Source organism: Mytilus californianus, unplaced genomic scaffold, assembly GCF_021869535.1.
Source record: "Mytilus californianus isolate M0D057914Y unplaced genomic scaffold, xbMytCali1.0.p SCAF_15, whole genome shotgun sequence".
Classification (NCBI taxonomy): Eukaryota; Metazoa; Mollusca; class Bivalvia; order Mytilida; family Mytilidae; genus Mytilus; species Mytilus californianus.
The window spans coordinates 25436952-25449913 of NW_026262637.1; the positions used below are offsets into that span (position 1 = coordinate 25436952).

General features: G+C 31.7%; 1 protein-coding gene and 2 long non-coding RNA genes across 3 annotated transcripts in view; all 3 read left to right on the top strand.

Annotated features, from left to right (window-relative positions):
* The window catches only part of LOC127725737 (exportin-4-like), a 59227-nt gene that overhangs the window by 19815 nt on the left and 26450 nt on the right, over window positions 1–12962 (top strand). The window contains exons 11-12 of the mRNA XM_052232951.1: window positions 11312–11451; window positions 12279–12421. Coding sequence (XP_052088911.1) covers window positions 11312–11451; window positions 12279–12421 — 283 coding nt within the window. The remainder of the gene's footprint in view (window positions 1–11311; window positions 11452–12278; window positions 12422–12962) is intronic.
* LOC127725741 (uncharacterized) lies at window positions 4080–8783 on the top strand. The gene is made up of 2 exons (XR_007993124.1): window positions 4080–4199; window positions 8504–8783. It is a non-coding gene; the product is annotated as an uncharacterized LOC127725741 (long non-coding RNA).
* LOC127725743 (uncharacterized) lies at window positions 7203–7984 on the top strand. Its single transcript, XR_007993126.1, has 2 exons — window positions 7203–7629; window positions 7777–7984. It is a non-coding gene; the product is annotated as an uncharacterized LOC127725743 (long non-coding RNA).

Below are 12962 nucleotides of genomic sequence, written 5' to 3' on the forward strand. Positions count from 1 at the left end.
GTTTAATGCAAAGTCTTGAATTTTTCGGGTACATGTACTTTAATATGCTGGAATTAAACTTATCTTGTATTTTTTTATCTGTTTTTAATCTTTCAGGGGACTTACTTAAATGAGTGATTTTCTTAATCACTGATTCAAATGACATTGTGTCCACAAATGTTGGAAGTAAGAGTTGTCATTCTTCAATAATCACCAATTTAAGTAGTATATGTACAAATAAATCACTAGACTGAGTGATTTAATTTTATTGTAGCTTTAAATGTATAATACATGGACTAATTATGTTGCTAAAATTACCAGAACCGACATCTGTGTTTAAAGCATGTCCAGTCATGTCAAATGATAACCTTGTACTGAATCTGGGATATTGACATGAAAATTACTTGTTTAAGAATCATACCTCCATGACCTCTATTTATTTTAAAAAATCACTTCTTTAAGTATTATTATTTTAATCCCCCCTAATTTCAACACCCACAAACAGTAAAGTTTTGATGGTGAACAGTAAAATTTTATTATCTGATAAGAAAGGAAAGTTCATTATTTAGAGCCTTTATTTTCAACAAAAATCAAATTGATAGCTGAATTATTGCATCAAAGGCAAAAACCATGCTATTTAAATAAAGCAAAAGGTTCATTTATTTCAATTTTACTAATAATTAGATATAAACTAAAACTGTATGTTTAAAATGTTGGTAAAACTACAAATTGACAAAATTTCTTATTTGCAACATTTTTATACGACCGCAAACAATTTTTCAGTCGTATATTGGTATGACGTTGGCGTTGTTGTCGTCCAAAGACACGTTGGTTTTCACACAATAACTTTAGTTTAAGTGAATGGATCTCTATGAAATTTTACCATAACGTTCAATACCACAAAAGGAAGGTTGGGATTGATTTTGGGGGTTATGGTACCAACAGTTAAGGAATTAGGGGCCAAAAATTGGCCAAAAATAAGCATTTTTTTGACATTGTACCACAAGGTTCCATATCACAAAGGGAATGCTGGGATTGATTATGGGGGTAATTGCCTCAAAATTTTAGGAATTAGGGGCCAAAAAAGGGGCAAAAACAAGCATTTTTCTAATTTCATGACAATAACTTGTGTGTAAGTGTATGGATTTTTCTGAAATTGTATTACAAGGTTCCATATCACTAAGGGAAAGCTGGAATTGAGTTTGGGGGTAATTGCCTTAAACGATTAGGAATAAGGGCCAAAAATAAGCATTTTCTAGTTTCCAGACAATAACTTGTGTTCAAGTGTCTGGATCTCTCTGAAATTGTACTGCAAGGTACCATACCAGAAAGGGAAGGCTGGGATTGAGTTTGGGGGTGATGAATCATAAAGGTGTTCAAAAAATTGGGGGGGGGGGGGGGGGGGGATTTTTTTTCGGTCCAAAATTAAACTTAGTTTGATTTTAACAAAAATTGAATTCTTGGGGTTCATTGATATGCTGAATCTAAACATGTATTTAGAGTTTTGATTTTGGGCCCAGTTTTCAAGTTGGTCCAAATTGGGGTCCAAAATTAAACTTAGTTTGATTTAAAAAAAAAATTGAATGTATGGGGGTTCTTTGATATGCTGAATCTAACCATGTATTTAGATTTTTGATTTTTGGGCCCTGTTATCAAATTGGTCCACATTGAGGTCAAAAGGGTCCAAAATTAAACTTTGATTGATTTCATCAAAAATTGAATTCTTTGGATTCTTTGATATGCTGAATCTAACCATGTATTTAGATTTTTGATATTGGACCATAATAAAGGTCCAAAGGGTAAAAAATTTAACTTTATTTTTTCTTTGTTGTTCTTAATCATGTTAATAGCGACTTCAATCCATTGCTTTTTGATGTTTGATAATACATGTTTAATATTAGTAAACAATAAATATATAAGCTAATTGTTTGCAAAACTCTTTGAATACTTTTTATAGTCTTGCATCTACATGCTGTTAATAAAATACTGTTTTCTCCCTTTCAGCAGTACATTGTATTACAACAAATGGTCAGAGGAGTTGACTGATAATGGACTGGAGTAACCTAGGGTCCAATGACTCTGAACATGCATGACAGTACTGGCATGTGTACATGTATGTCGACAGCCAATTCTAAGTAACCTTAAACGTATACATTGTTTATACAAAAGACCTACAATAATGGTATGTGCATCTATGGGGGACTTATATTTCAGGCCTAAATTAATATTTTGTTTGTTTCCCCAATCCCGACCCTGCCAAGCAGGTGTGGGTAGGTACATTTTGTAGGTAGGGAAATAATTTTATTTTTCCAAAAAGCTTGAACATTTTCTGATGATCCTGCAAGCCTGAAAATCGGAAATGAATAAAATAATATTTGACTAAGTTTTGGGATTGGGGAAACAAACAATATTTTATTTTAGGCCTCACTGTTGTCACTTGTGTGGCTTTATTACTGGTCAGACTATCTATCCTTTACTATTATAAAGTTCAAATATCATGTACATGATTATGACTTGCATTGTATAAATTATGATGCAGCATGATATCTTTTTATACGCCCGTTTACGGGACGTATTATGGTATACCTCTGTCCGTCTGTCCGTCGTCAACATGTCGGACATTAACTCAAAAATGATTTAACCAATTTGCATAAAACTTTGGTGAATTGTTTATATCTATTGACGTGAGCTCCCTTTCGTTTTTTATAAAATTTAGATTTTACGTTTCCGAGTTATGGGGTTTTATTCATTAAAAAAAGGGGGATTTTCCAGTTTTCGGACAATAACTCAAGAATGCTTTCACCAACTTGCAAGAAATTGTGGTGAATTGTTTATATCTATTGACATGAGCTCCCTTTCGTTTTTTATAAATTTTAGATTTTATGTTTCCGAGTTACAGGGTTTTATTCATAAACAAAGGGGGGATTTTCCAGTTTTCGGACAAAAACTCAAAAATGCTTTCAGCAATTCTTATGAAACTTTGGTGAATTGTTTGTATGTATTGATGTAAGCTCCCTTTAGAATTTTGTAAATTTTACATTTTACATTTCTGAGTTATGGGGTTTTATTCAATAAAAAAGGGGTGATTTTCCAGTTTTCGGACAATAACTCAAAAATGCTGTCACCAATTCTCATGAAACTTTGGTGAATTGTTTATATCTATTGATGTAAGCTCCCTTTTTATTTTCATAAATTTCTAGTATGACATTGAGAATTAATTGAACTTTATTTGTTTATAGTCTGACAACAGATTTACTAAGTATTGCACAACAGCAAGAAATCTTTAATTGAATATAAATTCAATTCATATAACCAATTTCAAGTTCTTTGACTACATTTATTCAGAAACCTATAATATGCCAAACATTTAATTACAATCCAAATTCAGACCTGAATCAAGCTTGAATATTGTGTATATTTTTTTGCACCAGCTGTTCAGGGTTGGACCTCTGCGGGCGTATCTAGTTGACCTACATTTTATGTCTCACTGATTTATTAAGTACATTGTATATGTACATGTATGTGGGTATATCATGTACATGTGCAGTACTTTTGAGTCTTGCACAAATACATTGCCATTGGAGTTAAAATAAATTTGATCGCTGACAATGACAGAGTGTTTTGAACATTGCCTCATAGTGTTGGTCAGAATACCTTTATATTAAATCAATAAAATTTTATTGTCACAGATTGAAAATATTTAGTATTTTAAAAATAAGGAGATGGGTAGGATTGCCAATGAGAAAACTTTCTGCCAGTCAAAATGAAGGGGATGTAAGAAATTTTAGGTCACTGTATCACCTACAACAATGAACAAAACCATACTGTAGTGTCAGCTGTACAAGATCCTGAAAAAATGAATAACAATAAATGTCAATTCAAATCAGAAAACTAGTGACATTCTAATTACCAGTATTGGTAATATAAATTTTTAAAAAACTGACACTTATTTTCTCTCTTGTTAAATATTTTTTTTGAAATATTCACCAACATGACCAAGAGAGAACTGTATTGCCAATTTATTTTTTAACGGAAAGCAGTGCATCAGGTTCAGGTGTTTTACATGATAATCACAGGAATTTAAATTTTCAGAGTTAGCTCCTCAGATGTCATTGGAATGGAAGTAATACACATGATATGTTTCAATGAAATTAATATGATTAATGATGGGATAAGACGTAGAGGAGATCCTATATCTACAGTACATGTATATGTAACTGGTATGTACATTTGTTACAGTATTAATAGTCCAAATGGTATAACAATAACAAAAATACTGAAGGCAATTTCAAAAAAGGGAAGTCCATGCATATGGTAGTGGCTGCTGGGTTTTACTATTTGTATTATTAAGCTTTACAATGTATATTTCATAGGGTAGTAGACTTGGGTGTTTCATAAATTGTATACAGATGCCTTTTGTTATAATGTTTCTGTCCATATGTTGGTTGGCCATGTTAGACCACATTTTAATGGTTCAGCGACTGCTTGAAAAAAAGTTTAGGCTTTTTTGCTTTGTGAATTTCTTTTTTTTTTTACATTATGAGTAAATTAGGATATCTGTATTTGGAATATTGGTTCCTTGCAATGTTTATATGTACACGTACATGTCTGTGAGACAGGATCACCTGACCTTACTTCATGGAGCTGTCAAGGTAAAAGTTATGTGATTAACACATGTCGGTCCTTTTCTCAGATATAGTAAGCAGAACTTGAGTAGATCAACTGTATTTGGTGTTTAGAATGAACAATGACCTCATTTCCATGGTTCATTGGTCAATGTTAACTTTTATTTCTTGTAGGCAATATGTCAAGTACACATGTATATATGATGTATGGAATGATTGTAAGTTGTACATGTCCATGATGTCTGTCTGGACAGAGTTCATCTGACCATGCATGATCTGATTTGGATGGTTCATTGGTCAATATTAAGATTTAATAATTTAGTCTGTTTGGTGTATACTATACATGCTACATGTATAATCAATTAAAAGATCAGCTTTTTATACGCCCGTCGAAGTTTTGACGGGATGTATTATGGTATACAAATGTCTTCTGTCCGTCTGTCTGTCCGGCGTAAACATGTCGCACCGTAACTTGAGAACGACTTATCCAAATTTTCATGAAAAATAAGATAGTTGTTTCTTAAGATGGTCAAACGATCTGTATACTTTTTGGTGAAAATAAGATTAAAACTTTTTGAGTTACAGGACTTAGTAACTAAAACAGGTTGTGTGGTTTTTTTTGCATGTCGCGCCGTATCTCAAAAACAATTGATGATTATTGCTTAAAACTTTACACACTTCTTAGTTATACTAATCTTAAGATTGTATACTTTTTGGTTTTGATTCAAAATTTTATTTTAGAGATATTGATTTTTTTTTAAAAAGGGGGGTTTTCACATGTCGCTCCGTATCTCAAAAACGATTTATGATTATTGCTTAAAATTTTACACACTTCTTAGTTATATTAATCTAAAGATCTGTATACTTTTTGGTTTTGATTCAAAATTTTATTTTAGAGATATTGATTTTTTTTTAAAAAGGGGGGTTTTCACATGTCGCTCCATATCTCAAAAACGATTTATGATTATTGCTTAAAATTTTACACACTTCTTAGTTATATTAATCTAAAGATCTGTATACTTTTTGGTTTTGATTCAAAATTTTATTTTAGAGATATTGATTTTTTTTTTAAAAAGGGGGGTTTTCACATGTCGCTCCATATCTCAAAAACGATTTATGATTATTGCTTAAAATTTTACACACTTCTTAGTTATATTAATCTAAAGATCTGTATACTTTTTGGTTTTGATTCAAAATTTTATTTTAGAGATATTGAGTTTTTTGTAAAAAAAAAAAAAAGGGGGGGGGGGGGGGGGGGGTTTCGCATGTTGCGCCGTATGTCAGAAACTGTTTATGATTATTGCATAAAAATTCACACACAAGACAACTGGCGTATCATGCGCTCATGGCGCAGCTGTTTAATTAGCTCACTGGGCCCAATGGGCCAAGTGAGCTTTTCTCATCACTTGGCGTCGTTGTCTGTTAACTTTTTCAAAAATCTTCTCCTCTAGAACTACTTGGCCAAATTTAACCAAACTTTGCCACAATCATCATTAGGGTATCTAGTGTAAAAAATGTGTCTGATGACCCCGCCTACCAGACATTGCTTAAAATGGAACATCGTGGTAAAATGCAGTTTTTTGGATTATAGCATTTAGAGACAATTTGACATGGGGTAAAATATGTTCATCAGATTATGATATATAATATATCTGTCTGTTGTTGGGTTGCTGCCTTTGAATTAGTAATTTTAAGGAAATTTTTTAGTTTTTGGTTATTATCTTGAATATTATTATAGATAGAGATAAACTGTAAATAGCAATAATGTTTAGCAAAGCAAGATCTACAAATAAGTCATCATGACCAAAATAGTCAATTGACCTGATAAGGAGTTTTTGTCCTTTAAAGTCAAATTTAACAATTTTTCGTAATTTTTTTTAATTCACAACAGTCTTCTCCTGAAACAACAGAGACAAATAAACTAAACTTGGCCACAATCATCATTAGGGGATCTAGTTTTTAAAAACATGGCAGACATGGCTAAAAATAGAACATAGAGGGAAAATGCAGTTTTTGACTTGTATCTCTGAAACTAAAGCAAAAGTATAACAGTTACATTATTTCATGCATCAATTGTAAATAAAAATATCAGGTGAGCGACACAGGGTCCTTGGAGCCTCTAGTTTGGTGTATGCAATAATTGTACATGTTGTAAGGTGCACATGTCTGTCTGGCTTGGTTTATCTGAACTTGACCTTAATATAAATTGCTTGACAGTATATTTTCATGAATCATTGGTAATGTTAAGTATATTTGGTCCTTATCGTAAACTTATAATTATTCTTATATCTTTAGGACAAGCACCATAAAACAGAGGGGACATAAAAATACCTGGAGTCTGTCTATCCCTTTGGCCTTATAAGCGCTCTCACTTGCATGTCTTGTACAAATTTCGCAGAAAGCTCGACATAGGGATAGTGGAAGACCTGGATACTTCATACCTTGTATATGGATGCCTCATGTTACGAAGTTTCCGTCAGTCACATGTCCAATGTCCTTGACCTCATTTTCATGGTTCAGTGACTACTTGAAAAAAAAGTTAACATTTTTTGTAATGTTAAATTCTCTCTTATTATAAGCAGTAGGATAACTATATTTGGTATATGCCTACCTTGCAAGGTCCTCATGCCCGTCAGACAGTTTTCACTTGACCTCGACCTCATTTCATGGATCAGTGAACAAGGTTAAGTTTTGGTGGTCAAGTCCATATCTCAGATACTATAAGCAATAGGTCAAGTATATTCGGTGTATGGAAGGACTGTAAGGTGTACATGTCCAACTGGCAGGTGTCATCTGACCTTGACCTCATTTTCATGGTTCAGTGGTTATAGTTAAGTTTTTGTGTTTTGGTCTGTTTTTCTTATACTGTATGCAATAGGTCTACTATATTTGGTGTATGGAATGATTGTAAGGTGTACATGTCTAGCTGACAGGTGTCATTTGACCTTGACCTCATTTTCATGGTTCAGTGGTCAAAGTTAAGATTTTGAGTTTTGGTCTTTTTTTCTAATACTATATGCAATAGGTCAACTATATTTGGTGTATGGAAATATTTTATGATCTATATGTCAGTCGCGCAGGTTTTATTTGACCTTGACCTCATTTTCACAGTTCATTGCTCAGTGTTAAGTTTTTGTGTTTTGGTCTGTTTTTCTTAAACTATAAGCAATAGGTCAACTATATTTGTTGTATGGAAGAATTGTTAGCTGTACATGCCTGCCTGGCATGGTTCATCTGACCTTGACCTCATTTTCATGGTTCGTTGGTCAATGTTTAGTTTTCTTGGTTAATGTTAAGTTTATGTGACAGTTGTAATAAAGCTTTATATTTAGGACTATCAACATAATATCAATGATTAGTAAAGAAGGCGAGACATTTAAGCGTGTGCACTCTTGTTAAAAGAGTTATGCCCCTTGGAAACATTAATTATTTGGAAAATTGCATTGTTATGGCTCTTGTGTACAATTCTTGCCAGAATTTTATGAAATTAATATTAAATAGGTTTATATCATCAGAATGATCAGAGCATTTTGATTTCCATCTGTAATGTTTACAAATTCCAGATTTCATGGCAAATTTCAACCATTATAAACCTCCACAAGCTCCATAGCAGAGGTAATCAAAAAGTAGTGCAGCAACAAACAACAACTATTAATATTCCACTTCAGTATATACACACACAATATACATGCATGATTATATACATAGATATAAGAAGATGTGGTATGAGTGCCAATGAGACAACTCTCCATCCAAGTCACAATTTATAAAAGTATATACATATATGTACCCGGTAAGTTTAAATATTAAATTGATGTTATCATTTTTGCTTGAATAGTAAGGCAATATTTAATTTGATGTATATTTTACTAATATATGCTGGGTTTTTTTTATTACAGCAAATGTATTCCAAGAGTTTATGGCTGATTATGCAACTACAGGATTTTATCATGGAAGCAACATCTTAGAAGGATAAATGCAAATGTATGAAGGAAGCCTTGTGTATAAATACATGTAGCAATTACACGCAGGAGAGAACACTTAAACATTACTAACATGTAGTCATGATATGGGAGTGGTGCATTCTAGAAATCTAAACACCTGGAATTAAATATTGTGTATATTTTTTTTACTGTCTAAAAATGGAAAATGCTTGTTTTAAAATGAATTTTTTATAAATATATAAATAACAAGAATTTTTAGCTTATTGTGAAGCAAAACTTTGAGATCTTTTAATGGTATATGCCTGTTGTTTGTCACCTTTTATTTTCTTTTTGACTAAACCTTAAGATCAGTGGTAAAATGAAAAACTGAAAACCATATATGAAATAAGAAAAAAATGGTTGTAAATAACAGCAAGACTTTCAATATGGTATATCAAATATATTTCACAGAACTTTCTATTTCAGTTTATTAATACAATGAGGTTTGAGGTATAAATCAATCAGACAGTAACACAACAACAAAAACACCTGAAAAGTCCTCAACAATAGACAGGTGTCTAAACAATATGTCATGATCTGTTTAATTGACCAGAGTACATGAGTATGTGGCAGGGTGAACTACCTTTTTTCTTCAAAACTCTCATAAGAAGAATTGGCATCTTTTGCAAGTAATACTTGTCCATAATGTGATTGGAATGTCTCAAAACTGATGAACACAAAAAGACTTATACATACATATTAAAAATGAAATATACATCAGTGCATACATCTTCTATAAATGAATCACCTTCCATACATCAAATTAACAAAAATATTGAGACTTGAACACAACCAAAAATGTTCTAGGAGTGAACTATGGTGCCCTGGATATTTGCTTGCCTTCTTGGTTTTATTGAATCTATCTGCTGCTAATTGAAGATATTGTGAGTTGGAGTTGATGAATAAATATTTTTTGTATTGTTTAGGACCAAGAAATTTAAGATACAAAGAGAAAGTAAAATAGAATGGAAGTATGAATACATTCTCAAGACCAAGAAGAATATTTATATATATCAAAATAGAATGTGTACTAGATTAGCATTTACTTATCTAAAATATGCTCAAATACTGTGAAATTTGTGTGATTGAGACTCAATTCACATTAATTTCACGTGAAAAATTTAACGTGAATTTCACGTGAAAGCTCGATTCACTTTAATTTCATGTGAAAAATTTCACGTGAAAGCTCGATTCACGTGAAATTCACGTAAATTTAACGTGAGTTTCACGTGAAAAATTTCACGTGAGTTTCATGTATAAGCTCGTTTGAGGTGAATCTCACGTGAAAAATTTCATGTGAAATTCACGTGATTTTCACGTGAAATTTACGTGAACAAAATTTGCCTGTGTAGAAGTGTGAGATGTTCAAACTTCTTTCACAAGATCTGTGATATAATATCAAAAAATTTGATATTCTCTTTTGAAAGTGTTAAAGTACCATATAATTAGTTGAGAGGGCTGTAAAACTCACACAATTATGATTTAAAAAATTCCATGTTTGAGAAATATTTCTTAATAAAATTTTATCTGGAATGCTCAGAACCAAAGGTTTGGGCAGCAAAAGTGAAATAAATATAAGAGGACACAATATTATGTAGAACAATTTGTTTTAATGATTCTCAAATAGTTATGCTCATGGCAAACAGTCATGAATGCAAAATACTGGAAAAATTAGATATACCAAAAATAGGATTCCTTTTCAAAGTCATAGTAATCATCACTTTTTCATGTATTTTCTAATTTGCAGTTTTTAGCCTTTGCACACAGCAATCTATGTTAAATATGAGTTTTGTTAGTCATTAAAATTCATAGTTGTTATTAACTATATAACTTTATGTTCAACAATCAAAAGTATTCACAATTTTAGGAACATGATTTTGTAATTCACAAAATCAGTAAGGCTAAGGGTCTTAAAGGTCAACATTTTGTTAGGTCTAATAACTTAAACATGCAGGCAAAATATAATTTATAGATATAAGAAGATGTGGTATGAGTGCCAATGAGACAACTCTCCATCCAAGTCAAAATTTATAAAAGTAAATCATTATAGGTCAAAGTACAGTCTTCAACACGGAGCCTTGGCTCACACCGAACAGCAAGCTATAAAGGGCCCCAAATATTACTAGTGTAAAACCATTCAAACGGGAAAACCAACGGTCTAATCTTTAAAAAAAAACAAGAAACACTTATGAACCACATCAACAAACTACAACTACTGAACATCAGATTCCTGACTTAGGACAGGTGCAAACAATTGCAGCGGGTTTAAGCGTTTTAATGGTACCAAACCTTCACCCTTATCTGAAACAATAGTGTAACATCCCAACATAGAAAGACACACTATAAAATATCAATTGAAATGGCTTAACTCAATCAAAAGACATATTAACACCAGAGAACATACACTGAACAAATAAATTTGATCTATGATACAATGTAAATACAAAATAAATTTGTCTGTTTATTGCTATTTTCTAAAATTTTCCTGTGATCTTTACTGTGATAAATTTTTATATCACCCTAATCTAGTAAAAGGAGAATGAACGACATCATAAACCAACGTCATTGATGTTGGCTAGGAAAATAGCGATAAACAGATTATCAGTGGTATTTTAATCTGGAGGATGTTTTTGTGCAACATCTCATCTGAGGTCTTTTGCTCTTCAATGAGATTAAAGCTTGTTTGAAGAACCATCAATAATCTTTTAATATCTGTTGTTGCAGGATGGAATGGATGCAGCCCTGGAAGATAGTGATGTGGATGAGATTGAAGAGGATGACAGAGAAAGATTTGGTGATGTGTTATGTTGTATTGGTACCTTGGCTAGAATGGTACCATACCACAGTATTCCACTATTGTCAAAGTAAGTCACTATTGTATTGGTACTTTGGGTAGAATGATACCATACCACAGTATTTCACTATTGTCCAAGTAAGTCATTATTTTATTGGTACCTTTCATGATATATCACTGTTGTCAAAGTAAGTCACTATTTTATTGGTACCTTGGCTAGAATGGTACCATACCACAGTATTTACACTATTGAATTGGTACCTTGGCTAGAATGGTAGCACAGTATACCACTATTGTCTTAAGTCAGTCACTATTGTATTGGTACCTCGGCTAGAATGGTAGCACTATTGTCTAAGTTAGTTACTACATGTATTGTATTTGTACCATAACAAGGCAAACCATTGTTGTCAAAATAAGTCATTATGTTATTGGTACCATACCAAAACATATGATTGGTGTTGATTATATGATACTAGATCGTAATTCAATTCAATTCAATATTTTATTTTAGTTTCATCTCTCAATAATATATAATACAACATTACATTAAATGCAAAATATAGATATAAAATAGAGAGCCATTTTATACAGCATTATAAGAGACTGTAACATTAAAAAATTATAGAAAATTTGTCTATTATAAAACATATTTATAAGTACATTATTCATGGTGTAAAATATTTCTACATCTATTTAAAATATGATAATAGGCTTTGGCACAGCTACGAATCAAATTAATATCTATGAATAAAAACACTAATACGTATAAGACAAAGACATATTTTCTAATTGTATAGAAACATGACCTTATTACAGGATAAAGATGGAATTAAATTGAAATTATAATTTCCTGTTTATCTATTTACATAAACAATGACAAATATCATTTTATTACAGGATATTAGAAGATAGAATTTCCCGATTACACGGTCAGTTACAAAGATTACAACAATTTGCTGCTGAAGGACATGATTTATCCATGGACACATCATACTTAACAGTTTTATATGAAGATCTTCACTGGATTATACTTGTAGCTAGTATGTCTGTTTTACCAATAATTTGAAGCAAAAAGGGTATAAGCATATGAAACTCTGAAACAATTCCAAAGAAAAGTAGATATTATTACTGTTTCTTAACTTTAAAGATGATATGCAAACATGTAAATTTACAAGAAGTTTGATATTTTTTATTAAAGCAGAAAATGGAATGACTGAAATCAAGATAATGTGTATGATTATGACCAATATTTCAAACAGTGTTTCAAACATAATATGTTTAAAAGAAGATACCCTGTTACCTCATTAAGCCTATTCCAATTAAATGGATATGGCTGGGTAGGTAGGGACTCTAGTAACTCTACATAATCAACACACTTCCTTTGAGTAATCTTACATACTTTAAACAGACATATACAATAAGGTTATAGCACTGACAAATTGTATCCTCTTTTTGTGTTTAAATCATTTTATGGAATTCATTTTTGATATACCAACATAAAACATGAAGCTTATTTCTGTATATACTGCAAGTTTTCCATCATGTTTTTAACATTGGCATATCCTGTAGACTGATGCATAC